We start from the raw sequence: 27,186 nt of genomic DNA, 5'->3' as shown, positions 1-27,186 counted from the left end.
CTCGTATCGCTGCGTTTATTGATTCCTTTCGCTCCAACAAGGCAAGCTGGGGCTGAACCAAAACCCGAAAACACCCCAAACACCCCAAAACCCGGGGGGGAATGGGGAGGGAAGGAGGGGGGGGGTCCCATCGCTGTTGTGGGGATGCGGCTGCAAGGAGGGACGGGTGGTCCCATGGGTGCTGAGGCGGGGGGCTGCTGGACGAAGCCCGGCTGGAAGAGCTGCGCCCCGAGCCCTTGGGATGGCAACGGGGCCGTGCCCGGGCCCTCACCCCTGCAGGGGGGTTCACCCCAAGCCCCCCTCCTGCACCCCGCAGCACAACCCTGGTGTCCCCGCAGTTCGTCACCTCCTCCCCAGCTCGGATGGACAGGGGGAAGGGGGGGGGACGGGGACACACAGACACATCCCGGTCCCGTTCCAGCATCCCCATCCCAACGGGTCCACGTCTCCAGCCGGGGACCGGGCTTGGGGTCCGACGTGCAGCCGGGGTGGGGTGCAGAGAAGGGGGGAGGACGCCGTCCCCGGCCTCCCCGGTGGGTTGGGCGAGTCCCTCCGTCCTCCGTCGGTCCCAGGGTGGAGGGGGACGAGGTCAGTCCTCGGCGGCGGCGGCGGCGCTGGGCGAGGGGGCCGGGGGTCTCAGCTGGGGCTGCGGGTCGGGCTGGGTTCGTTGCTGTCGCTCACCAGGCACTCGTTGGACTTGAGGCTGGCCAGGGACTTGCAGCTGGGCAGGGAGGCCAGGGAGCCGCAGAGCCCCAGCATGGAGGGCGTGGGGTCCTTCCCTGCGGGGGCACAGAGCGGGCGTCGCGGGGGGCTGCGGATGGGGACCACCCCTCCGGGATCGCTGGGCTGCGCCGAGGTGGCCTGGGGACCCCGTGGCTGTGTGGGCAGCATCCCTAGCTTGGGGGGGTGTCGAGGGCAGGAGGGGCCCCGTGCAGCACCCCACTGGGGTGGGCTAAGGGGGGGGGGGGTCTTACCCAAGGGCCCCCAGGGCTCGCCTTCGCGCTTGCCCTCGCCCAGGCGCTGGGAGTCGGAGCTGAGGCTGTTCTCGGCCGAGAGCTGGTCGGTGCTCACGAAGCTGTGCCTGCGGAGGGACGGCGCTCAGCCCCCGTCCCCCCCCCTCCCCGGGGCCGGATGGGGCGCGGGTCGGGCGGCTCTGCTCCCCCCGGGGGGTTACCTCCTGTAGAGCTTGCCGTCCGAGCCACTCTCGTTGCCGTTGAGCGTCCCCAGCGAGGGCCATTGGTTGACCAGGGGCGTCACCATCTCCTTGGAGAGCTGCGCCAGCTGCGGGTTCTCGCAGGGGATCAGCCCCGTCCTGCGGCACACGCGGGCGCTCAGCACTTGGTGCAGCTGCAGGTGCTGGGCACCCACCACCCATTGTGTCCCACGGGGCATACGGGGCACTGGGGGCACACCGTGTCCTACAGGGCATATGGGGCACTGGGGACCTACCATGTCCTACAGGATGTATGGGACACTGGGGGCCCACCATGTTCTGCAGGACATATAGGGCACTGTGGACTCACCATGTCCTACAGGACGTACAGAGCACTAGGGACCAACGATGTCCTACAGGGCTTTTGGGACACTGGAGATCTACCATGTCCTACAGGACATATAGGGCACTAGGGACCCACCACATCCTACAGAATGTATGGAGCACTGTGGACTCACCATGTCCTATAGGATATATGGAACACTAGGGAGCCACCACATCCTACAGGATGTATGGGACACTGGGGATCTACCATGTCCTACAGGACATTTAGGGCATTAGGGACCCACCATGTCCTACAGGACATATGGAGCACTGGGAACCCACTACATCCTACAGGACACATGGAACACTGCTGACCCACCATGTCCTACAGAGCAGCCAGGGCTCTGAGAACCCACTACATCCTACAGGACATATGGAGCACTGTGGACTCACCATGTCCTACAGAACATATAGGGCACTGGGAACCCATTACATCCTACAGTATTCATGGAGCACAGTGTGCTCACCAAGTCCTACAGAACATATAGGGAGCTGGGGACCCACCATGTCCTACAGGACACATGGAGCACGGTGCACTCACCATGTCCTACAGAACATCCAGGACGATGGGGACCCACCACATCCCCCAGGGTGCACGGAGCACCCAGGCACTGGGTGCGTACAGGATGCCAAGTCCCCACCACCCACCCAGATTCCGTGGGCCCAGACCTGGCAGCAGCTGGGGGTCCAGTATGGGGCCAGTATGGGGCCGGTATGGGGCCAGTATGGGGCCGGTATGGGGCCACACTCACAGCTGCTCCTGCAGCTCCAGGATGACGCCCTCCAGCTCCCTCTTCTCCAGCTGGTTCTGCACCATCACCTCCTCCAGCCGCAGCTTCAGCCGCTTGTTCTCCGCCTCCAGGTCCTTCAGCTGCGACTCCCGCAGCCGCACCAGCTCCTCCAGGTACCCCTGCGCGAGGCCACCGTCAGCGGTGCTGCGAGGTCCCCAGCGCCGTGCTGGGGGTGCTCAGATCCCATAAGGATTGGGACCCATCCAGCGCCGTGCTGGGGGTGCTCAGATCCCATAAGGATCGGGACCCAACCAGCGCCGTGCTGGGGGTGCTCAGAGCATCCCGCAGGGATCAGGACCCAGCCATCTCAGAGCATCCCATAAATATTGGGACCCATCCAGCCCCATCCGCGATCCCCGTCCCCCCCCGTCCCCGTCCCCTCTCCTCCTCCCCGGTACCTTTTGGGCGTAAACGATGCGAAATTTCTGCTCCATCTTGCGCCACTTGTTGTACCAGCTGTCCTCGTCGGTGACCAGCGGCAGGTAGGGGTGGTCGGGGGAGCTGTCCTCGCTCGTGCTGCTCTCCACGCTGCCCCTCTCCTCTTCCTCGCTCAGGTAGTCATAGCTGGGGGGGACACACGGGGGTCGGGGGGGTGGGCACAGGGCGAGGGGACCACGGAGAGGCGCAGGGGCTGCTCTTACCTCTGCGTGAACTTCAGGTAGGGCGTGTAGTCGATGACCACCGGCGTTTTGCCATCCATCACTTCACCTTTCAGGCAGAAGCTGGGCCCGGGGGGGGCGTGGGGAGGAAGCAGAGGGTGAGGGGAGCCCTGGGGAGGGGGCGTCAGGGGTGGGACATCACGGCCGCCTGCCCGCATCCTACCTGAAGTCGATGGCGCCGAGCCCGATGAGCATCCCGGTGAGCACCGTGGACTCCTCCCGCAGCATGATGGCCCCGTCGTCGTAAAAGCGCCTGCGGGGACCAGAGGCTGGGTGGGCAGGCAGGAGGGAAAGGGGGGGAGGGAAAAAACCCCAAAATTCCTCGTTGTGCCCACCCCACGTGCGGCCGCTCACCTGGTGGTCCGCGTGTCACGCAGGGCGGTGGAGATGTACTCGGACATGCGCTTCTCCATCAGCGCCACGCGGATCCATGCCCGGCCCTGCAAGGCAGCCCTGAGCGGGGTGTTGCTGCGTGCTGCGCCCCCAAACCCTGCTTCGTGCCCCCCTCCCCTCGTCCTGGGGTGCAGGGGTGGTCCCCGCTCCTGTTTCAGCCCAGGGATCCCCTCCTGGTGAATTCATGTGGCCCTGCCAGGGGGGAGATGGGGAGGGCTGGGGCTGCGGGAGAGCAGGGAAAGGGGATGGGGACAGAGAGGGGATGGGACAGGGATGGGATGGGGATGGGACAGGGATGGGATGGGGATGGGACAGGGATGGGGACAGGGATAGGATGAGGACAGGGATGGGGATGGGATGGGGAATGGGACAGAGAGGGGATGGGAACAGAGAAGTGGATAGGGATAGGGATAGGGATGGGGATGGGGATGAGGATGGGGATGGGGATGGGGATGGGATGGGATGGGATGGGATGGGGATGGGGATGGGATGGGATGGGGATGGGATGGGATGGGATGGGATGGGATGGGATGGGATGGGGATAGGGATGGGGATGGGATGGGGATGGGATGGGATGGGATGGGGATGGGGATGGGATGGGATGGGGATGGGATGGGATGGGATGGGATGGGATGGGATGGGGATGGGATGGGGATGGGATGGGATGGGGATGGGATGGGATGGGATGGGATGGGATGGGATGGGATGGGATGGGGATGGGGATGGGATGGGATGGGGATGGGATGGGATGGGATGGGATGGGATGGGATGGGATGGGGATGGGATGGGATGGGGATGGGATGGGATGGGATGGGATGGGGATGGGATGGGATGGGATGGGGATGGGGATGGGATGGGATGGGATGGGATGGGATGGGATGGGATGGGATGGGGATGGGATGGGATGGGATGGGATGGGATGGGGATGGGGATGGGATGGGATGGGATGGGGATGGGGATTGAGATGGGGACAGGGACAGGGCTGGGGCTGTCCCCATCCTGACCTTGGCCCTGGAGGTGCTGATGTTCTCCATGTTCTCGATGCTGCTGACGCAGTTGTTGGGGACCTTGCTGCAGGCCAGCCGGATGTAGTCCCAGAAGCCGCGCTGCCCATCCGAGCTGAACCAGCTGACGGGGCCTGCGGGGACGGGGCCGATTCGGGGCTGCCGCACCAGTACACCCGGCCCCAGCGGCCCCGAGCCCCGTACCCAGCACACGACGGCCGCGTGTCCCCACCCGGCGCTTGGAGGGGACACACGAAGGTCCCCGCGCTACCTTTAAAGCGGTGGCTGAGGATCTGCTCGAGGATGGCGGCGAAGTTGACGAACTCCTCGGAGGAGTCGTCGATGGGCTCCGCTGTGTATTTCTCCAGCAGGGTCTTCACCGAGAACCTGGCAGGGGACACACACACGGGTGTCACAGGGTGGGAGGGGACGGGGCTGCAAGAGGACTAAAACTCCCCGGTGCCCGGCCAGGCCATGCGTTTTCAGCCCTAAAAGCCCCTTTTCCCATGATTCCTCCCCAAAACGGGGCTCACATCTCTGCGTGGGCACAGCGCCGGCTGTCTCCGTTTTGGCTTGAGCACCCAGCACCCAACCGACGGCGCTGGGCGCGCCGCGTGCCCCCGCTCCCCACACCGCATCCACCTGCAGCGGGGAGGGGACACCCGGGGGGGGGGGGGGAGGACAGTGCCGGCCCTGCCAAACCCTGCAGGACGCGCGGGCTCCGGCTCCTCGTCCCCACGTCCCCGGGGGGCCCGCGGGGCGGCCGCCGCTGCCCCTCGGCGCGAGCGGCCAGGAAGGGCGAACAAAGGCCCCCTTCCTGCCCGGCCGCGCGCGGGCGGTGATGGCTTCCCCTTCCGCCGGCCGCTTGGCCGCAGGGAGGGCCGAGGCCCGGCCCAGGCCCCAGGACCGGGCCCGCGGAGGCCGGGGATGGGGAGGATGCAGGGGGGCAACCTGTGGGGTACAGGGGGAGGGCTGGGGGGGGGCGGCTGGGGGGCTGGAGGGACCCCGTGGTGTGACCACAAAGGTGGAGACCCCCCGCCCCGGTGTCATGGTGAGAGGGGGGTGCCCTCTGTGACCTGGGGGGGGGACACAGGGGGTCCCCATGGTATGGGGGGGGTATGGAGGTGCCCCCGTATTGTTGTGAGAGGTGTTGGGGGCTCCCCAGACCCCGACATCAGCACCGGGGGGGCACGGGGCAGGGTGACCCCAAGCCCGGGTGCCCTCCCCGTCCCCGCCACCTGCAGGGCCCCCCATCCCCGTGCCCCCCCCCCGGTCCCCAGACCCCATCCCCGTCCCCCCCCCCCCCCATCCAGCCGGCGTCGCTATGGCAACCCGCATCCTCCATCCCCGCTCCTCCATCCCTGCGTCCCGCTGCCCGCCTGGCCCGCGGCCTGACGTCACTTCCTCGGCCCCACACCCCACGGGGGGGGTCCCCGGTGCCCCCCCACCCCCACCCCTCACCCCCCACCCCCCCCCGAGGGCCTCCCCCCCATCCCCGGCCTCTGCGGCCTCCCCCTGCCTCCCCATCGCCGCCCCCGGCGCCTGCAGCCCCCGTGTTGTTGTTGTGCCCCCCCCCCCATCGCCCCCCCCCGGAGCCTCCGGCCCTGTGTCCCCCCCCCCCCCTCCCCGCAGCCCCCGCGTGCCCGGCAGCCCCCAGCCCCCCCCGGGCTCCATCCCAGCCGCATCCTTCCCCCGCTCCCCATCCCCAAACCGCCCCCCCCAATAAAAAACCAACACCGGCAACGACAAAAAAATCCCCCCCCCCTGCTTGAAGGGGCTGCGGGGGGGGGAGGAATTCACCCCCCCACCCCCTGCACCCCCCCTCCCTCCCCTCTCCCCTCCCCCCCCTCCACCGGGGGTCCCCCATCCCCATCCTTCTCCCCCTCCCCTTCCCCCCTCCGCTCCCTCCCCCAGGGCTATATTTCGGGGTGTCCCCCCCCCGGGGGTTTGTGTGCCCCCCCCCCCGGGCCCCCACCTGCAGACGGTGATGAGGTTTTTCCTCTCCACGGCGATGTTTCTGGAGGACGCCTTCTTGGAGGAGAGCCCCAGAGCCATGGCAGCCTGGACGCAGCTCGCTTCCATCCAGAGCGGGGCGAAGCCGCCAGGGCCCGCGGCCCCCTCCCCGCGGCCCCCGCGCCGCCGCGGCCCCCCCCCGCCAACCTCCCCCCCCCCCAACCTTACCCCACCCCCCCTGCCCCCCCCCTTCTTTCTCCCACCCCCACGCACCGGGATGGGGCCTCCCCCGGCCTCCCCGAAATCAGCCCCGTGGGGATTGGGGGGAAGGGGGGGGGATGGGGGGAGCGTCACCCCCCCGCCTGCATTCCCCCCCCCCATGCTTATTCCCCCCCATGAGCATCCCCCCCGAGCATCACCCCACTTAAGCATCCCCCCCATGAGCATCCCCCCCCATGAGCATCCCTCCCCCATGAGCATCCCCCCCCATGAGCATCCCCCCTGATGAGCATCCCCCCCCCGAGCATCACCCCATTTAAGCATCCCCCCGATGAGCATCACCCCCCGAGCATCACCCCATTTAAGCATCCCCCCCCCATGAGCATCCCCCCCCGATGAGCATCCCCCCCCCCCCCGTGAACATCACCCCCCCCATCATGCCCTGCCATGAAGGTTCCCCCCCCCATGCTGCCCCCCCCTTGATGATGCTCACCCCCCAGTGACGCCCCCCCCATGATTCTCACCCCCCCAATGATGTTCTGCCCCCATGATGACCCCCCCCATTATGCTCCCCCCCCCATAATGTTCAGACCCCAGTGAGCATCACCCCCATGCCCTGACATAAACGTGGCCCCCCACGATGCCCTCCTTGATGCTGCCCCCCCCATTATGCCCCCCATGGTGCTCCCTCCCATTATGCCCCCCCATGATGCCCCCTCCCATTATGCCCCCCCATGCTCACCCCCCAATGATGCTCCCCCCAATGATTCTCACCCCACAATCGTATTCTCCCCCCGTGATGCCCCCCCACGATGCCCCCCCCTAATGCTCACCCCCATAATAAAGCTCACCCCTCCATGAGCATCATCCCGTCCATGAGCTTCACCCCCCCCATTGCCCCCCCATATCCCCCCCCACGAGCATCACCCCCCATGAACATCCCCTCCCATGCCCCACCCCATAAGTGTCACCCCCCCCCCCACAAACATCACCCCCCCAAACCACCCCATGAACTTCACCCCCCCGATCATCACCCTCCCCGCATGCCCCACCCCAAATGGGCTGGGGGGGGGGACACCCCTTTGCCCCCCCTTTGCCCCCCCTTGCCCCCCCCTTGCCCATGCCTCAGTTTCCCCAGGGATACCAACAGGGGAAAGCAAGGAAAGCTGCACCCAACCCCCCCCCCAAAAAAAAGCACCCAGATAAATCAGTCACCCCAAGTGGGTGTCCCTGGGGATGTGCCCCCCAGACACCCCGGGGGGGGGGGGGGGGGAACATGCACTCCTCATCCCCCACACAGCTCCCGGTGGGGGCAGCAGGGTGCCCGGGACCCCAAAACCTGCGGGGGGGGGGGGGAACCCTCGGTGTCACCCAGATAAGGCGGGGGCCGTTATCGCGGCACCCAGCCCGCGGCTGCGCCCCTCCCGGCACCGAGCCCCGCCGGGGCCAGCAGCCCCCTGGGCACCGTCCCCACGGCCCTGCGAGGGTCCCCGAGCTGGCGTGAGTGTGTGCACGCGTGTGCACGCGTGTGTGCATGTGTGTGTGCATGCGTGTGCACGTGTGTGTGCACGCGTGTGCTCACGTGCGTGTGCGTGCAAGGCGCGCCCAGCTCACCTTTCTCCCCTTCCCTGCACGCTGCATGCTGGAGCAGCCTGGATTGTAAGCGTGCAGACCCACGTGTGAGTGCACACACACGTGTGTGTACATGTGTGCGCACACACGCATGCACACACACCTGCACTTGCATGTGCATGCACACGTGCGCTTAGAAATCTGCACGCATTCATGCACTCGTGCGCAGGTGCATGCACACCTTTGTGCACAGTTGCACGCACACCTTTGTGCGCTTGCACACACGAGTGCAAACGTTTGTGCATGCACACCCATTTGCACACACAAGAGTGCACACTCACGCACGCACAGGGTGCACCCTGCCTGCAGGACACCCCAGGACGGACGCATCCCTCCGCCACCCACGGGCCCCGCAGCGCCTTGTGCCACCCCGGCCTGGGGAACCCCATTTTTTTGGGAATAAAATAAAAAAAAAAAAAATAAAAAAAAAGAGAAAACCCAACCCCAAGGAGGGAGAGGATTCCCGGGGATTCCCGAGGAAACCCGGAGCCCAAAACCCCGATAGCAGCTGCGGGATCGCGGGGTGGCCAGAGCGGGGCCGGGCAGCGTGGGGCAGCACCGCGGGCTGGGGACGGGCGCAGCCGCCGAGGCGCAAGATGTTGCACCCCGATAACCTTGTTTACGGGGCCGGGGGGGGGCGGGCGAGCCGGGGGGCGAGCGGTGGGGGGCAGATTAGGAGGTGAGCGTGACTCAGGGCATTTGGGTGCCTGCCCCGGCGGCGCGCGGCTCTTCCACCGTAGAGCCGGGGGCTGGCGGCGACGGCAGCGGCGTCCCCGAGCCACCCCGAAGGTCGGTGCGGGGTCCGGGGTGGGGGGCACCGCGGGGTCCCTGGATGTAAGGGGGAGGTGGGGATGGGGTGGGTGGGAGCACCCAAGGGCGCCCACATGGGGGCATACGGCCCTGTAGGGTGCGGGATAGGGTCGGGAGGGTTCGGTGCTGGGGTGGCGGGGTGTAGGGGGTCCATAGGTCCTGCACCACCTGCGCTGCGGGGGCACCGTGATGGGTGCACGGGATGGGTGCTGCGGGAGGTGTGGGTGCCTCGCTGGGTGCATGGGGCGTGTGCTTTGGGAATTACGGTGTGGGCACCAGGATGGGTGCATGGGATGTCCTTTGAATGTCCTTTGGGAGGTATGGGTGCCATGCTGGGTGCATGGGATGGGTGCTCGAGGAATTATTGCTGCGCGTGCATAGGACGTGTGCTTTGGGAACTGTGGTTTGTGCACCACTATGGGATGTCCTTCGGGAGGTATGGACTCCATGCTGGGTGCATGGGTTGTGTGCGTTGGGAATGGTGGTTTGGGCACCACTATGGGATGTCCTTCGGGAGGTACGGGCTCCGTGCCGGGCGCGGCAGCTCTGCGGGGTGGCAGGCATGGGCTCTCCAGCGTGCAACGGGGCGTGTGGTGGGGGCTCTGTGCTGAGCACGTGGTGTGGGGGCTGTACCGAGCACGAGCGCTCGTGGTTGGAGGTGTGGGCGCCCCGTTGCACACCCACGCAGGAGGTATGGGTGTCCCATTGCACACCCACGCAGGATGTATGGGCTCCCCATTGCACACCCATATGGGAGGTGTGGGCTCCCCATTGCACACCCATATGGGAGGTGTGGGCTCCCCGTTGCACACCCACGCAGGAGGCATGGGCTGCCTCATGGCCACGCACCCCGCAGCAGGTGCAGACCTCCCCGGGGGGGGTGACCCGGCTGCCCGGCACCCCCCAGCCCCTCACCCTGTCCTCGGGGCGCTGCCTGGCCCCCGAGGGCCATGCGCAGGAGCAGGGGGGCAGCGGGGGGGAGCGGGGCGGGGACCGGAGCCGCATTATCAGCGGGGCACAGCGGGGCTGACGCAAGAGGCGTCGGGGCCACAGTGGGGCTGGGGGGGGGGGGCAGCGGGGCCGGGGATCAGGGCTGGCCTGGGGGGCCAGGGGCCGCTGCCAGAGCGGGGCCAGGCGGGGCAGGAAGGAGGAGGCCGGGTCCGGAGCCAGCCATGGTTCCCGTGACCCCGTCACCGCTCCCGTGTCCCCACGGGTGGCTTCCACAGCCCCACGGTGGCTCCTCCGTGTGTGTCCCGTCCCGTCCCCCCCTGCCCCCCCCGGGGCTCCTGAGTCCCCATCGGGATCCCCGTGACCCTGCCGGGGTCCCCGTGTCCCCAGTGGGGTCCCCGCTGCTGCCAGCCTGGGAGCGAGGTCCTGCGTCACCCTGGTGAGAGCTGGGGGTCCTGCTGTCCCCCCCCCCCCACCCCCCCCACCTTGACCTTGACCCCCCCCAACCTCCCGCCCCCCCCACGAGGGGTCCCTGGGCTGGGGCAGCAGGGGGTGTGGGGGGTCCCCCTGCGTGGGTACCCCACGGGTGGGGGGTGCTGGGGCCGGGACAGGACCCCCCAGCTCCCCACGCGGCTCCTGGGGTGGGGGGGTGGGGAGAAAAAGTGGGGGGAGCTCCCGGGGGTGCCCCAGCCCTGGGGGTGCCCCACGCGCGTGGGGAAGGGCGCCCCCTGGCGGATGTCCCCTGGGGTGGCGGCGGGGGTGGCGGGACCCCCCCCCCCCGTGGGCGTGGGACCCCCCACCTAGGTGCGTGCACCCCCGCGGGACCTGAGCCACACGCATGGGTGCATAAAGGACCCGACCCCTGCGTGGGGATCCACACGTGCCCGTGGGTCCATATGGGGCCCGACCCACTCATGAACAGCTGGGGGGCCCACCCCACATGCACGGCTCCCCAGGGGACCTGGCCCACGGGTGGGGGTTTGCATGGGGCCCCCACTCACGTACACGGCTCTGTTTGGGGTCCCCGCTAAACGCAGGCATCCACACGGGACCTGACCCCCGCGCGAAGGGCTGTGGGTCCCAACCCATGCGCGCGGCCCCACGGGGACCCTGACCCCTGCGCACAGCCCCACAGGGACCCTAATCCCTGCGCACAGCCCCCCAGGGACCCTGACCCACGCACGGGACGTCCCTCGTGCGTGGGCACGGGTGGGAGCGGGGCGCGATGCCGCGTCCCGGCGGGCAGCAGCCGGAGCTCTGCCATCGGTTCCCACCAGCAGGGCAGGGCCCGGCTCCCGTGGGACCCCCCCCCGGCCCCCACTACCTCCCGAAGAGGACACGGGGGGGGGCCCGATCGCCGCTCCCTAACGCTCTCTCTCCTCTCCCCGCACCGCCCGCAGGGCGCCGGCCCCGGGTGTTAATGCGCCGCCGGGCCGACCGCTGGGACGCAGCGCGGAGCCATGGAGGGGCCTGGCCAGGTAGGGAGACCCCGGCCCCGCCGCTGCGCCCCGGCCCCCGGCCGCCCCGCTGAGCCCCCCCCCGCCGCTCTCTGCCCCGCAGGACGCCGAGGAGACGATGCGGAGAAACCTGGACCCCGAGGGCTACGAGGACCCGGGGATAAAGGGCTCGAGGATGTCGCTGGAGGAGACGAGCAGTGAGTGGCACCGACGGGCAGAGGGGGGAGCTGGGGGCGCAGGGGGTGGCGGGGGTGCTACGTGGGGGCCAGCGGGGCAGGGGCGATGGGACCGGCACTGGCATGGCATGGCTGGCGGCACTGCATGGGCACCGGCGTCGGACGGGCAGCAGCGTTGCGGAGGTGACAGCGTTGCACGGAAGGGCGTTGCACGAGCGGTGGTGCTGCACGGGCACCTGGGCTGCACGGGGACCGGCACCCTACGGGCGCTGGCATGGCCTGGGCGCTGGAGGTTCAAGGGCGCACGTTGCACGGAGTTCTGCGGGTGCCAGCGCTGCACGGGCACCAGCATTGCATGAGCACCGGCATCGCATGGATGCTAGTGTTGTGCAGGCGTGTTGCACGGGCACTCAGGTTGCACGGGTGCATTGCAAGGGTGCCGGCATCACATGGGTGCCAGCGTTGCATGGGCAGTGCTGTTGCATGGGTGCCAGCATTGCACAGGCGTGTTGCATGGGCACCAGCGTTGCAAGGGTGCAGGCGTTGCATGGGTGCTGGCATTGCATGGGCACTGGTGTTGCACGGGTGCCAGTGTTGCACAGGTGTGTCGCATGGGCACTAGCGTTGCATGGGTGCCGACGCTGCACGAGTGCCAGCATTGCATGGGTGGCAGCGTTGCATGGGTGCCAACGTTTAATGAGCACCGGCATTGCATGGGTGCCAGCATTGCACAGGCATGTCGCACGGGCACCAGCACTGCATGGGTGCCAGCACGGCTTGCTGAAACCCTGGATGTTGCTGGCGGGTGCAGGAGACATGGCCAAGCCTGGGGACACCGGGGTCCTTGGGTGGGCGGTGAGGGGCGTTCAGAGGGGTCTCGTTGCCCCTCTTCCTTCCCGCAGCCGGGTTTTTGTGCTTGATGAAGCGGGGTGGCTCCCCTCCGGTCCCTGCCGGCTGCCGCCGTGCATCCCAAAGGTCTCGGTGTCCCCAGCTCCCCGGGACCCCTCCATGGGGTGACGCTGGGTGGTGACGTTGGCCACAGGGTGGGGTGGTGGCTGTCCCCGTCCCGCGCCCACCCGAGGTAACGCTGCCGCCCGTTCTGCGCAGGGGCCGGCGGCGGCACCGGGCCCCCTTTGGCCGCGCGGAGGGCGAGAGGCGAGGAGCTGGCGCCCCTGCGGTGAGTCCCACTCGCGGCTCGGCCCCGGGAGGCCACCGGCACCCACGGGCGCGCGGCGCTCACCCGCCCGTCCCCGCCGTGTGTGTTTTGCAGCCGGTATTTGCCCAGCCACCGGGGATCCTATGACCTGGACGGGAGGAGGCGCGTGGCCGGGGCCCCCCCGGGAAGGGTCAGCCGCCGTGGCGGAGGGCAGAGTGAGTGACCCGGCCCCGGCGTCCCCCCCCCGGGCCCCTCTGCCACCCTCGGCCCCGCGAGGCGGCCGTCACCCGGGCGTCGGGGCGTGCCGCAGGGTGACCGCGGCCGCTTGCCCGTAATCGCCCGCTGATTGAGGATAAATAAAGGCTTTGTTTGGGGTGAGGACAAGAACCACTCGGGGCTGAACGCCGGCTGGCGCTGGGCGGCTCGGCGGTGGCAGCGGGCCGGGACGAGGACGAGCTCGGCGCGTGCCCACGTGCCCTCGGGGACACCAGTGGGGACACGCGCCCGTCCCCGCTGGCGTGCGGGCGGCATCCCGGCAGAGCGGGATGCGGGCCTTTCGGTGTCACCGCGGCCTGGCGGGGGACACGGGAGACCGTGGTGGTCCCCAGAGTGGGCGCAGCGGGGACAGGGACGTTCTGCCCCCCCGGGGGCTGTACCGGTGTTTACTGTCAGCAAAGGCAAAGTGCTGCGGGGTTTATGGTGCACACAGGGCGTGGGGCCGGCCCGCCACCCGCGCCCAGGCTTTATAGGGCAGGAACGCACGGGGAGCGCGGGGGGGGGGGCGCAGGTAGGCAGGGAACAGGGACAGGGGACGCTGCGCTCTTGGGATTGTGCTGGCTGGGGACAAACTGTCCCCGTCTCCATCCCTGTCCCCGTCCTGGTGCACCCCGAGGTGCGGGACCGGGGCTGTGCCGGCCGCGGGGAAGCGCATGGCCTCATCCAGCCCAGCACCGGGCGCTGTCCCCAGGGGCTGTCACCCTGCCCCGGAGCAGGGAACCGGCAGGGCAGAGGTGACAGGGGGACACATCCAGCACCCCCCAGCTGGGTGTTGGGGATGGGGGCGATGGGGGGGACGCCTCTGACAGACCCCGGGGGGCTGGAGGGGGGGTCAGGACCAGCTAACGCGGCGCTGGCTCCGCTCGCAGCTCCGTCGGTGACCGATGTGGACCTGGAGGCGGCAGGGAGCAGGCGGCTCGTGTCCCGGTGGGACACCCATGAGGTGGGTGCTGACGCCCACCAGCTGGGTGCTGCGTGTGCCCCTGGGACCCCCCCCCCTTCATTCCCACTCCCGGGGGGGGCAGATTGCTGCAAGGACGGCGCCAAACCCCGGTGACACCGGGACCTGGGGGGGGTCCCATCCGTGGTGGGTGGCACTGCTGCAGCTATGGGACACCCGGGCGTTCCCGGTGAGGGGTGGGGGGGGGGGGGGGCTCTGACACCCCCGTGGCTGCGGCCGCAGGTCTACACGGAGCTGCACGAGCTGGTCATGGACAGCAAGAAGGAGCTGTGCTGGATGGAGGCCGGCCGCTGGCTCCAGCTGGAGGAGAACTTCACGGCCGGCGGGGACTGGGGCCAGCCCCACGTCTCCTTCCTGACCTACCGCAGCCTCCTGGACCTGCACCGCGCCCTCGCCAAAGGTGGGGACACCACCGGGGCTGGGGGGGGGTTGGTGGGGACCCCCAGGGCGGGCGGGCGGTGACGGTGGCGTCCCCGCAGGCGCCGTGCTCCTCGATGTGGCGGCCACCTCGCTGGCGGCCGTGGCGCACGTGCTCATCGAGCAGATGATCTACGAGGGGCAGATCAAGCCGCAGGACAGGGAGGACATCCTGAGGACGCTGCTGCTGCAGCACAAGTACGGCCGGGGACCCTAAGGGCTGTATCAGGGGGTTTGGGGGGGGGGCGTTGTCCCACCTCACGCCGTCCCCCCGCTGCTCACAGGCACCCCAGCGAGGCCGAGTCGGTGTGGACGCTGCCGCCGGCGCAGCTGCAGCGCTCGGGCACGGTGCCGGTGGAGACGGAGCAGCCGCTGCTGCGGGAGCACCAGGCCCTGGAGATGCGGGCGCTGGATGGGGCCGAGCAGGTGAGGGGGGGGGGGGCTCCTGGGGTTGGGGTCCTGGGGTTTTGGGGGGGGTCAGGCTGCAGGGAGGGCACCCACAGGCACCCGTGGGCACCACACGCCTGCGCTCCGTGTGCGAGTGGCTCTCGCCCTGGTGTGCGCACACACGCTTGCACGTGCACGCGTGCACTCTTGCAGAGGCCGATGCACGCGCACACACGCACACCTGCGCTTTTGGGGTCACACACGTGCACGTGGGTGTGCTGTGGAGGAGAAGGGGCAGAGGTGGCAGCAAGGGAGCTGGGCTTGCAGGGACAGAGCAGCACATGTGGGGGACACAAAGGGATGGAGCGGGACATGTGGGGGACATGTGGGGACACAAAGGGATGGAGCGGGACATGTGGGGGACATGTGGGGACACAAAGGGATGGAGCGGGACATGTGGGGGACGTGGGGACACAAAGGGATGGAGCGGGACATGAAGGGGACACGCAGGGGACACACAAGGGACATGCAGGGGACATGTGGGGGACACGCAGGGGATGGAGAGGGACACACAGGGGACACACAGGGGACACGCAGGGGATGGATTGGGACACAAGGGACAGCCACCAGCTGACTCCTGCCATTCTGCCCACAACAGACCCCAAGCGGGACCAGGCCCGGGCCCCAGCTCCCCGAGAAGCTCCCTGAGGATGCCGAGGCCACGCTGGTCCTCGTGGGTGAGTGCCCGGGGTGCTGTGGGTGCAGGATCAGGCCCATGGCCGGGGTGCGTGGGGGGGCTTTGCTGCCGGCCCCTCGCTGCCTCGCTGCTCGCTCACTTGCTGCTTTTCTTGCACTTTTTTCTACTCCCCCCCCCCATCCTCAGCCCTCGCCACCTCCTGCTCAGCGCTGCTCCCTGTCCCGCTGTCCCCCCATTCCCCCGCCTCCCTGTCCCCATGTCCCCGTGTCCTCATCTTCCCAGTTCTCCACTCATGTCCCTATGTCCCCCATGTTCCCACGCCCCAGTGACCCTGTGCCCGTGTCCCTATGTCCCCGTGTCCCCATGTCCCCATGTCCCCGTGTCCCCATGTCCCCGTGTCCCCATGTCCCTGTGTCCTCATGTCTCTGTGCCCCATGTCCTAACCCTTTTGTCCCCCCACGTTCCCATGCCTCTGTGTCCCTGTGCCTCCATGTAACTGTCTCCCTGAGTCCCCATTTCCCAATGTCCCCATATCCCAATGTCTCCATGTCCCCATGCTCCTGTCCCCACCTCCCTGTGCCCCACATCCCCATGCCCGACCCTCCCTGACCCCGTCCCGTCCCCCCCCTCAGGCTGCGCAGCCTTCCTGGAGCAGCCGACGCTGGCCTTCGTGCGCCTGAGGGACGCGGTGACGATGGACGCCGTCCTCAACGTGCCCCTGCCCGTGCGCTTCCTCTTCGTGGTGCTGGGCCCCGACAGCCCCCACGTCAGCTACCACGAGATCGGCCGCACCATCGCCACCATGATGTCCGAGAGGGTACGGCCCGCCTGTCCCCGGCACCGCCACCGGCACCGCCACCGCCTGCCCCTGAGCTCCCCAGGGTCCCCAGACTGGGGGCTGCACCCTCTAGCAGGGCTTGTCACCCCCCCGCCACATCCGTCTCTATCCCCATGTCTCCGTGCAGCCCTGTCCCCATGTCCCCACGCAGCCCTGTCCCCATATGCCCGTGTGCCCATGCACCTCTGTCCCCCCGTGTCCCCATGCTCCAGTGGCTCCGTGCCCCCATATCTGCCCGTTCCCATGTGTGCAAGGACCTGTGGCCCCATGTCCCCCATGTCCCCATATTGCCACGTCCCCATGGTCCCGTGGCCCCATGCCCTTGTGTCCCCGTTCCCCTCTGTCCCAGTGTGCACATCCCCATGGCCCTGTGTGCTCCTACAGCCCCGTGTCCGTGTGCCCCGTGTCCGCCATGTCCCCCCAACATCCCCATATCCCCCCATATCCCCATGTCCCTCCACATCCCCATCACCCCATGCCTCCATTCCCCCCATGTCCCCAGACTCCTGTGTCCCCACATTCCCAGGTCCCCATGGCCCCAGTGCCCTCAAGTCCCCATGCTCCAGTGTCCCATGTCCCCATCCCACTGTGTCCCCATCCTACCATGTCCCCATGTCCCCAGGCCTGTTTCCCCACATCCCCAGGTCCCCATGGCCCCAGTGCCTAAAAGTCCCCATGGCCCCAGTGTCCCATGTCCCCATCCTGCTGTGTCCCCAGGTCCCCAGGTCCCTGTGCCCCCACGTTCTCAAGTCCCCATGGCCCCAGTGTCCCAGGTCCCCATCCCGCTCTGTCCCCATGTCCCCAGGCTCCCGTGTCCCCATGTTCTCAGGTCCCTGTGCCCACTGCCCTCAAGTCCCCAAGGCCCCAGTGTCCCATGTCCCCACCCCACTCTGTCCCCGTGCCCCCATGCCCCGTGGCCCCAGCCCCCCGTGTGCCCCCATCCCCACGCCCCCCCCTGCGTCCCCACAGTGCCCCGTCCCCACGGGGGCTGCGGGGGCGACCAACCTCCATCCCCGGCCGCCCCCTCAGGTTTTCCGCCGCGACGCCTACCTGGCCGAGGGCCGCCAGGACCTGCTGCGGGGGGTCGAGGCCTTCCTGGAGGCCAGCATCGTGCTGCCGCCCACCGAGACCCCCAGCGAGCAGCACCTGCGCAGCCTGGTGCCGCTGCAGCGCCAGCTGCTCCGCCGCCGCTACCAGCACCCCGAGAAGGGCCCCGAGGACTTCCTAAAGGAGACGTGTACGTCCCGGGGACACCCCATACCACCCCCACCGGGTCCCCTCGGTCCCGTCCCCACGGCTGGCGGGACGACCTTGTTTGTGCATCCCCAGGGACCAAGAGCGAGGAGCCGGAGGACGACGACCCCCTGCGCAGGACGGGGCGCCCCTTCGGGGGGCTGGTGCGGGACATCCGCCGCCGCTACCCCAAATATCTCAGCGACATCAAGGACGCCCTCAGCCCGCAGTGCTTGGCCGCCGTCATCTTCATCTACTTCGCGGCGCTGTCCCCCGCTGTCACCTTCGGAGGCTTGCTGGGTAAGGAGGGGGGGACGCACGTGGGGACGGAGACGTCCCTTGGTCGGGCGCATGGGGTGCCACCGCCTGCAGCGCCGTCCCCGGGGTGTCAAGGGGTGTGGGATGGGGGGCACGTGGTGCTGTGTCCCCCCGGGGAAGTAACGGGCTCTGACCCCCCCCAGGTGAGAAGACCAAGGGCATGATGGGGGTGTCGGAGCTGCTCATCTCCACCTGCGTGCAGTGCGTCCTCTTCAGCATCCTCAGCGCCCAGCCCCTGCTCGTCGTCGGCTTCTCGGGGCCCCTGCTGGTCTTCGAGGAAGCCTTCTTCTCGGTGGGTGCTGCCCCCCCCCGCAGGCACCCCCTGCCCCTGCCCCGTGAGCCCCCGGGGGAGGCATGAGGTGCTGCACCGGGGGGTGGCACACAGCGGGTGTCAGGCAGGCAGTGTCACCTGGGGGATGGCTCTTTTTGGGGTGGCACAGGGTGATGCCACATGGATGGTGCCTTGCAAGTGAGGTGACACGGGGGATGCTCCGTGGGTGATGCCATGAGGGTGGTGCCACATGGGTGATGGCACAGGGGTGATGCCACGTAGGGGGTGGCACTTTTGGGATGCCACCTGGGCCATCCCACACGAATGGTGCCACAAAGGGGAAGCTACCTGGGGGGATGCCACATGGGGGATGTCACTTGGGTGACACCATGCGGGCGATGCCATTTGGGTGCAGCCAAGCGGGCAACCCCGCTGGGTACTGCTGCCCCAGGGGATGCGGGACCACCACAGAGCCCCACGGTGCTGGGGGACCCACGTGGGGCTGATGGGGCCATGTCCCCTGGTGCCCAGTTCTGTGAGGGCCAGGGCTTGGAGTACATCGTGGGACGGGTGTGGATCGGCTTCTGGCTCATCCTGCTGGTGCTGGTGGTGGTGGCCTGCGAGGGCAGCTTCCTGGTGCGCTACCTGTCCCGCTACACCCAGGAGATCTTCTCCTTCCTCATCTCCCTCATCTTCATCTACGAGACCTTCGTCAAGCTCATCACGGTGAGGGGCGCAGGGGCCGTGAGCGGGGAGGGGGCTGGGGGGTGGGGTCCCCATCTGGGTCCTGTGTGCCCAAGGGCTGCAGCAAGGATGGAGCCATCCCCGCAGCGTTTTCTCCCCTTCCCCAGCACCTTCCCACCCCGTCCTTCTCCCCACGGTTTGGGTTTGGGGCAGGCATCCCTCACCCAGGAGCTGCTGGGGACTCCCTATTTTTGCCCTCATCCCCCAGCTCGGACCCTCCCCATGCAGTCTGTTACAGCGGGACGGTGTCACCCTGGGTGCCCGCGGGGACACCTGGGGTGCTGCCCCATCCCCCGGCTGTCCCTGACCCCTCTCCCCCTGCCCAGATCTTCAGGGCGCACCCCCTGCAGCGGGTCTACAACGTGCAGGCCATCGTCACCCCCGACGTGGCCGAGCCCAACACGGCTCTGCTCTCCCTCGTCCTGATGGCCGGCACCTTCTTCCTCGCCCTCTTCCTCCGCAAGTTCAAGAACAGCGCCTTCCTGCCCGGCAAGGTGGGCACGGGGGGGCTGCAGGGCGGGGGGGACACCGGGGGCACGGCATCGTCACCCTCCCCAAACACACACACACACAGGGGGGACCCTTGGGTGGGGACGGGGGACGTATGGGTGGGCTTAGCGTGGGCGGGGGGCATATGGGGTATGGGTGGGCTTACCGTGGGCGCGGTGTCCCCGCAGGTCCGGCGCCTGATCGGGGACTTTGGGGTGCCCATCTCCATCTTCATCATGGCGCTGGCTGACTTCTTCATCAAGGACACCTACACGCAGGTCCGGGGGGGGGGACGGGACCCCGGCTGTCCCCAACAAGGGGACACGGAGCCGGGTGGGCGGGGGAAATGGGGGGGGGGGGGGGCGCCCATGACTCCTGGGTGCCCATGGGGTGCCTCAAGCCCCCCGCCACTCACCCCCCCATCTATGGTCCCATGCAGAAACTGAAGGTCCCCAAGGGGCTGGAGGTGACCAACTCGACGGCCCGGGGCTGGTTTATCAACCCCATGGGGAAGGAAAACTCGTTCCCCATCTGGATGATGTTCGCCTCCGTGGTGCCCGCCCTGCTGGTCTTCATCCTCATCTTCCTCGAGACGCAGATCACCACGTGAGGGCAAAGGGGGGAAGGGGACACGATGGCGGGGTGGGGACGGAGGGGACCTGCCCGGGGAACCTTCCCAACCCACGCGTCCCCTCCGTCCTCGCAGCCTCATCGTCAGCAAGCCCGAGAGGAAGCTGGTGAAGGGCTCGGGCTTCCACCTGGACCTGCTGCTGATCGTGGCCATGGGCGGCGTGGCGGCGCTCTTCGGCATGCCGTGGCTCAGCGCCACCACCGTGCGCACCATCACGCACGCCAACGCGCTCACCGTCATGAGCAAATCCTCGGCTGGGGGCGAGAAGCCCCAGATCCTGGAGGTCAAGGAGCAGCGCATCAGCGGCCTGCTGGTGGCCGTGCTGATCGGTGAGCGCGGGAGGGGGCACGGCGAGAGGAGACCCCCCCTCTTCGTGCCGCTGCGGTGGTCCCTGACAGCTCCGTGTCCTCCCCAGGGGTCTCCATCCTGATGGAGCCCATCCTGAAGTACATCCCGCTGGCCGTCCTCTTCGGCATCTTCCTCTACATGGGCGTCACCTCGCTCTTCGGCATCCAGCTCTTCGACCGCATCCTGCTCCTGCTGATGCCCCCCAAGTACCACCCCAAGGAGGTCTACGTCACCCGGGTGAGCGAGCCCTGGGTCACCTGAGGGGCTTGGGGGCACCCCGAGCTGGTCCTGCTGTTGGTTGGGGCTCCCCAAAAAGCCTCCTCTGCCTGTCCGTGCCGGGTCACCAGTCCTGCTCCCCCTCTCCCTCTGCCCACCCCCCCCGGATGGGTGCTGGAGGCTGTCCCCACCATCCTGACCCCCTTTTGTCCCCGCAGGTGAAGACGTGGCGGATGCACCTCTTCACCCTCACCCAGATCCTCGTCCTGGCGCTGCTGTGGGGGGTGAAGGCCAGCCCGGCCTCGCTGGCGCTGCCCTTCGTCCTCATCCTCACCGTGCCGCTGCGCCGCTTCCTGCTGCCCAAGATCTTCCGCGAGATCGAGCTCAAATGTGTACGTAGCCCCGGCACGGGATGGGAGCCACCGACGGGACCCCGTCCCTGTCCCCATCCCTGTCCCCGTCCCCGTCCCCATTCCCGTCCCCTGTCTACATGCCTTCCCTATCTCCATCCCCATCCCTGTGCCCGGCCCATCCCCACCCCTCTCTGCATCCCTGTCTCCATCCCTGTCCCCATCCTCATCCCCATCCCCATCCCTATCCCTGTCCCCATTCCTGACCCCTTGTCATGCCTTGCTGTCCCTGTCCCCGCTGCCATCTCCATCCCCATCGCTGTCCCCATCCCTATCCACTCCCTGTCCCTGTTCCCATCCCTGTCCCTCTCCCCATCACTGTTCCATCCTCACCTCCCTCCCCATTCCTGGTGCCTCCCTGTCCCCACCCGGTCCCCATCCTGTCCCCAACCCCATCCCCATCCCATCTCCACCCTGTCCCCATCCCATTCCCATCCGTGTCCATCTCCCTGTCGCTGTCCCTGTCCCCATCCCTGGCCTCATCCTTGTCCCTGTCCCCATCCCAAATCCCAACCGACTCCTCATCCCTGTCCCCATCCATCTCCCTGTCCTTGTGCCCATCTCCATCCTCATCCCGGTCCCTGTCACCATCCCAATCCCCATTCCATCCATCTACCTGTCCCCTATCATCATCCTCATTGTCATCCTCATCCTCATTCCTGTTCCCATCTCCATCCTCTTCCTGCCCCATCCCATGCCATGCCATGCCATCCCATCCCATCCCATCCCATCCCATCCCATCCCATCCCATCCCATCCCATCCCATCCCAACCCACCCCCCCCAACCCCCCCCACCCCGACCCCCCCTGACGCCCCCTCCCGCCCCCAGCTGGACGCGGACGACGCGGTGGTGACCTTCGAGGAGGCGGAGGGCCAGGACGTGTACAACGAGGTGCAGATGCCCAGCTAAGGGCTTGCTCCGGCCCCCCCCCGCCTGTAGATCCGCCGCCCCCCCCCCCCCGGGGACGCCGCTTTCGCCCCGTGGAGCCGTTTTCGAGCCGTTTTCTCCCTTTCTCTGCCCTTTTCTGCAGGGGGAGCACCCCCCGCTCCCACCGGCACCCCCCCGGGGCAGGGATGTAAATAGCCCAGCAAAGGGGGGAGATGTTTGCAATGGAGGTAATCGTGGTAAAAAAAAAAACACGGAAAAAAAATAGTAATAATAATGCTGATGCTTCTGCAGGTAGGGCTTGCTCAGAACACAAGGAAAATCAAAAAAAAAAAAAAAAAGATGCAAAAAGCACTTAAAACTAGGACCAAAAAAAAGCAGCTGCGAGGAGTGATCTGTATATTTGACGCTAGTGCCTGGGGAAGTTTGTAATTTATTTGGGAGGGCTGGGTGTGCTCCGTGTGCGTGTGTACAGGAGGGACGAGGCGTCGCAAGCGGCCGAGGAGCTGATTTATTGCCCTGCTCGGGGCCGAACCTGCCGGCGGGGGGGCAGGATCGGTGCTGGTGGCGCTCGGGGTCGCTGGGCACCCCCCCAGCCCTGCCCCGTCCCGCCGGGGTCGCTCCCACACCGGCCCGGCCCCAGCTCCCGCTGCGGCTGAGTGTGAGCGTGAGTGTGAGCGTGACTGTGAGCGAGTGTGAGCATGAGCGAGGGTGTGAGCGTGAGCATGAGTGTGACCAAGAACATGAGTATGTAAGCACACGGGAGCGTGAATTTGGACACGAGTGAATGTGAGCATGAGCAAGTGTAAGCGTGAGCATGAGTGTGTAATAATGTGTGAGCATGAGTGTGAGCACAAGCGAGTGTGAGCACGAGCAAGAGTGTGTGTGACTGAGCATGGGTGTGAGCATGTGAGCGTGAGCATGTGAGCGTGAGCATGAGCGTGAGTGTGAGTTTGAGCGTGAGCGTGAGCATGAACATGAGTGTAAGCATGAGTGTGAGCATGAGTGTGAGTGAATGAGTGTGATTGTGAGTGTGAACACGAGCATGAGTGTGAGCATGAACGTGAGCGTGAGCATGAGCACAAGTGTGAGGATGAGTGTGAGCGTGAGCGTGCCCGCTGGGGCCGGGCACCGCTGTTGCCCCCTTGCCCCCGGGGGCCGCTGGGGGCTGGGCCGGGCTCGTGCCCCCCCCCAGGGCTCGTGCCCGCAGCCCCCCCCCATCGCGCCCCCACCCCCTGTGCCCGGCTCTAATAAAGACTTGTGGACCCGAGGCCGGCCCCTTCCTTCTGCCCGCGAGCTGAAAAATAAAGAATTAATAAAGAATTTCATAATTTAAGGGGAGCGGGGCTGGGGGGGGGGGGGGGGGGCAGAGCCCGGGGCTGGGGGCTGCGGGGGGGCCCGGGGCCTGAGACGGGCCAAAGAGGAGGCGGCGTCACAGCGTCTTGTTGAGCCTTTGTTTGTAATGATAAAGTGATAAATAATGTAAGATAATATATAATAGAATAAATAATATGAAATAGAATAATATACAGTAGAATAAAATAGAATAAATGCTATAAAATAGAATAGAATATAATAAAATAAAAAAATAATAAAATAAAATAACATGAAAGGAAAGGAAAGGAAATAGAAATAGAAATAATAGAAATAGAAATAATAGAAATAACAGAAATAGAAATAATAGAAATAGAAATAGGAATGGGAATACAAGTAGAAATAATAGAAATAGAAATAATGGAAATAGAATTAGGAATGGGAATACCAACGGGAGCAGCCGAGCCCTGGCCTGCCCGCCGGAGGGGTTTCAGGGGTCCGAGCCCGTCGAGCCGAAGCCCCGCGATGCCGCAGGAGCCGGGCAGGGCAGGGGGTCCCGGGGGGCTGCTGGGTGCGGGGCCGGGTGGTGGGGCCCTGCTGGTGGAAGTGACCCGGCCGCGGGGGGGGGGGGCTCCGTGCTGCCCCCGGCAAGCATCGACCATTTTGGTTAAAAAAAAATAAAAAAACTAAAGACTGAAAACGTCAGCGTGCGTGTGCGTGGCCTGCCCGGCTGCAGGTATTTTGGTTCCCTTCCCTTCCATTTTCCTGTTATTTTTTTTTTCTTTTTTCCTTTCTTTCATTTTTCCTCTCTTTTTTTTTTTTTTTTCCTTTTCCCTCTATTTTTTTTCCTTCTTCCTCTCCCTTTTTTCCTTTTCCTTTTTTTTTTTTTTTTGGGGGGGGGGGGGGGGGGGGCCTTTTGCAATTTTTCCCTGCTGCGCCACGGCGAGACGCGTCGCCTCACCCAGAGCAGGAGGCGCAGCTGTGGCCTCTCCATCTGTCCGTCCGTCCGTCCGTCCGTCTGTCCATCCATCCATCCGTCTGTCCGTCCACCTGTCCGTCCATCCGTCCGTCCGTCCGTCCGTCCTTCTCGGGGCCGTGCGGTTTGTGCCGTGCGGGGGGGGGATGTCCGGGTGTGACCGCATCCAGGGAGCAACCCGGACACAACAGCTGTCTGTGGGGTGAATTCACAAAATCTCCACGTTTAGAAAAGCTGAATTTGTGCCGTGACGAGACGTGTGGCACGAACGCGTGACATGAGGACGCGTAACACGCACACGGGACACACAACACCTGTATGACATAGGAACACACTTGCACACATATGTGATGTAAGGACACGTGTAGCACACACGTATAATGCAAGGACACACATAGCACACATATGACACACGCACACCCATAACACATACGGCACACACACACGTAACACGCACACACATATGATACACACCCATAACACGCATGACACATACATGTAACACACATGAGACATGCACACCTGTAATACACACGTGTGACACACAGAGGTAACACACACATGTATGACACAAGCACACCCTAACACACACATATGGCACACACCTGTGACACACACGGAACACACCCCCACAGCACACACACATACATGTATGACACACGCACACCCATAACACACACGAGACACACACATATGCAACACACATGCATGACATACACACATGACACACACGTAACACCCCCATAACACACCCGACAGACACATGTAACACACACCTATGACACACACACACATAACCCCCATAACACACATATATGACACACACATGTAACAGCCCTGTAACGCCCCCATAACACACACATATGACACACACACGTAACACCCATGTAACACCCCCATAATACACCCCTGTACCCCTGTATGACACACACATGTAACACCCCATAACACACACATGTATGACACACACATGTGACACCCCCATATGACACCCCATGTAACACCCCCATAACATCCCCATAACACACCCCCGTATGACACACACATGTAACACCCCTGTAACACACATGTAACACACCCCCGTGACACCCCCTTAACACACACGTATGACACACACGTAACACACATGTATGACAGCCCCATGTAACACCCCCATAACACACACACATATGACACACACGTAGCACACATGTATGACACCCCCATGTAACACCGTGACACCCCCATAACACACACGTATGACACACACATGTAACCCACATGTATGACACCCCCATGTAACTCCCATAACACACACGTACGACACACATATGTAACACCCCCATATGGCACCCCCATGTAACACCCCTGTAACACACACGCGTATGACACCCCATGTAACACTGTGACACTCCCGTAACACACACATGTATGACACACACGACACCCCCATAACACACACGTATGACACACACATGTAACCCACATGTATGACACCCCCATGTAACACCCATAACACACACGTACGACACACATATGTAACACCCCCATATGGCACCCCCATGTAACACCCCTGTAACACACACGCGTATGACACCCCCATGTAACACTGTGACACTCCCGTAACACACACACGTATGACACACACGACACCCCCATGTAACACCCCTGTATGACACACCCCCGTAACACACACATATGACACATACACGTGACACACATGTATGACACCCCCATGTGACACCCCCATAACACACACACACAATATCCCCATGTAACACCCCCATATGACACCCCCATGTAACTCCCCATAACACACACGTACGACACCCCATGTAACACCCCCGTAACACACACATATGACACCCCCATGTAACACCCCTGTATGACACACCCCCGTAACACACGCATATGACACACACACGTGACACACATGTATGACACCCCATGTAACACCCCCATAACACACACACACGACACCCCCATACGACACCCCCGTAACACACACATATGACACACACGTGTAACACCCCCATATGACACCCCCATGTAACACCCCCGTAACACACACACGACACCCCCATATGACACACCCCTGTAACACACACATATGACACACACGTGTAACACCCCCATATGACACCCCCATGTAACACCCCCATAACACACACACACGACACCCCCATACGACACCCCCGTAACACACACATATGACACACACATGTAACACCCCCATAACACACATGTATGACACCCCCATGTAACACCCCCACAACACACACATATGACACACACGTGTAACACCCCCGTATGACACCCCCATGTAACACCCCCGTAACACACACACGACACCCCCATACGACACACCCCCGTAACACACACACCACACCCCCGTGACACCCCCATGCCACCCCCACAACCCCAGAAAGCACCGGGGGGGGGGTGGGGAACAACATCGACCCCCGGTGCCACCGTTCCCACGACGCCCCCCCCCCGCCCCCCCTCCTGCCCCCCCCCTCCCCCCCCAGGTGCCGGCAGGTGCCGGCGGGAGCGCGCGGCTCGGGGGCGCGCAGCGGCGGCGGCCGCGGGGCTTTGCGGGGGGGGGGGGGGGTGCGGGGAGGTTTTGGGGGGGGGGGAGCCGGTGCCGTGCAGCCGCGGTGCGGGGGGGGGTCGGGGGGGGGGGCCGGGGCCGTGCGGGGCGGCGGCGCGGCCGGGATTGGCTGCGGGGAATGACGCCCAGCGCAACAAAGGTGGAGTTGGGGAAATCGCGTTCAAAAAAAAAAATTAAGGGAGAGGGGAGCGGGGGGAGGAGGAGGAGGAGGAGGAGGAGAGGGGGAGGAGGAGGAGAGGAGGAGGAGAGGAGGAGGAGGAGGAGGAGGGAGGAGGCCGCTGCCCCCCGCCCGCCCCGCCGGGGAGAGCCCCGTGTCCCGGCCGGGCGCTCGGGGCCGCCGCTGCCCTCCCCGGCCCCACCGAGGACCCGGGGGGGGGGCGGGGGGGGGGGGGGAGGCCGGCCCCCCCCTCAACCCCCCGCCCCCCTTCCGCACTCCCCTTTTCTTTTTA

At 65.7% G+C, this 27,186-nt stretch overlaps 2 protein-coding genes across 8 annotated transcripts; one reads left to right on the top strand and one right to left on the bottom strand.

The window, feature by feature from the left end:
* RUNDC3A (RUN domain containing 3A) lies at positions 1-6,558 on the bottom strand. 4 transcript variants are annotated; one of them, XM_083808847.1, is made up of 11 exons: positions 6,360-6,558; positions 4,656-4,771; positions 4,385-4,518; positions 3,342-3,440; positions 3,151-3,240; positions 2,970-3,050; positions 2,727-2,892; positions 2,290-2,447; positions 1,175-1,312; positions 975-1,081; positions 1-779 (listed from the first exon to the last, which is right to left on the bottom strand). In XM_083808847.1, the coding sequence occupies exons 3-11, from the start codon at positions 4,492-4,494 to the stop codon at positions 637-639; spliced, it is 1,092 nt and encodes a 363-aa protein (XP_083664973.1). In that variant the 5' UTR covers positions 4,495-4,518; positions 4,656-4,771; positions 6,360-6,558; the 3' UTR covers positions 1-636. The 4 variants fall into 4 exon arrangements, with proteins under 4 accessions (XP_083664973.1, XP_083664970.1, XP_083664972.1 ...); XM_083808844.1 differs by having other exon boundaries at positions 3,342-3,427; positions 6,360-6,535; XM_083808846.1 differs by lacking the exon at positions 6,360-6,558 and adding an exon at positions 4,918-5,201 and having other exon boundaries at positions 3,342-3,427.
* A 2,295-nt stretch (positions 6,559-8,853) lies between these two features.
* Positions 8,854-23,127, top strand: SLC4A1 (solute carrier family 4 member 1 (Diego blood group)). 4 transcript variants are annotated; one of them, XM_083809521.1, is made up of 22 exons: positions 8,854-8,977; positions 11,347-11,424; positions 11,507-11,600; positions 12,687-12,756; positions 12,850-12,950; positions 13,881-13,954; positions 14,195-14,372; positions 14,452-14,587; positions 14,674-14,815; positions 15,435-15,513; positions 16,106-16,290; positions 17,341-17,548; positions 17,641-17,844; positions 18,006-18,154; positions 18,665-18,859; positions 19,204-19,371; positions 19,555-19,644; positions 19,806-19,972; positions 20,073-20,326; positions 20,413-20,582; positions 20,780-20,953; positions 21,801-23,127. In XM_083809521.1, the coding sequence occupies exons 2-22, from the start codon at positions 11,407-11,409 to the stop codon at positions 21,879-21,881; spliced, it is 2,937 nt and encodes a 978-aa protein (XP_083665647.1). In that variant the 5' UTR covers positions 8,854-8,977; positions 11,347-11,406; the 3' UTR covers positions 21,882-23,127. The 4 variants fall into 4 exon arrangements, with proteins under 4 accessions (XP_083665647.1, XP_083665648.1, XP_083665650.1 ...); XM_083809522.1 differs by lacking the exon at positions 11,347-11,424 and having other exon boundaries at positions 8,855-8,977; XM_083809523.1 differs by lacking the exons at positions 12,687-12,756; positions 12,850-12,950 and having other exon boundaries at positions 8,873-8,977.
* Positions 23,128-27,186: the final 4,059 nt, after the last annotated feature.

This window comes from Anser anser (genome assembly GCF_964211835.1).
Source record: "Anser anser genome assembly, chromosome: 23".
Lineage (NCBI taxonomy): Eukaryota > Metazoa > Chordata > Aves > Anseriformes > Anatidae > Anser > Anser anser.
Note: the sequence above shows the minus strand (reverse complement) of the source record. Positions and strands in the feature narration are given on the sequence as shown.

Excerpts from the sequence above, each read along its gene's own strand:
- RUNDC3A (XM_083808844.1), bottom strand. The coding sequence starts at position 6,466 with ATGGAAGCGAGCTGCGTCCAGGCTGCCATGGCTCTGGGGCTCTCCTCC. Across the intron at positions 3,241-3,341 it reads CGTGACACGCGGACCACCAG|GCGCTTTTACGACGACGGGG; the intron begins GTGAGCGGCCGC and ends TGGTCCCCGCAG. Across the intron at positions 780-974 it reads CGAGCCCTGGGGGCCCTTGG|GGAAGGACCCCACGCCCTCC; the intron begins GTAAGACCCCCC and ends GTGCCCCCGCAG.
- SLC4A1 (XM_083809521.1), top strand. Across the intron at positions 11,601-12,686 it reads GTCGCTGGAGGAGACGAGCA|GGGCCGGCGGCGGCACCGGG; the intron begins GTGAGTGGCACC and ends CGTTCTGCGCAG. Across the intron at positions 20,954-21,800 it reads GCGAGATCGAGCTCAAATGT|CTGGACGCGGACGACGCGGT; the intron begins GTACGTAGCCCC and ends TCCCGCCCCCAG.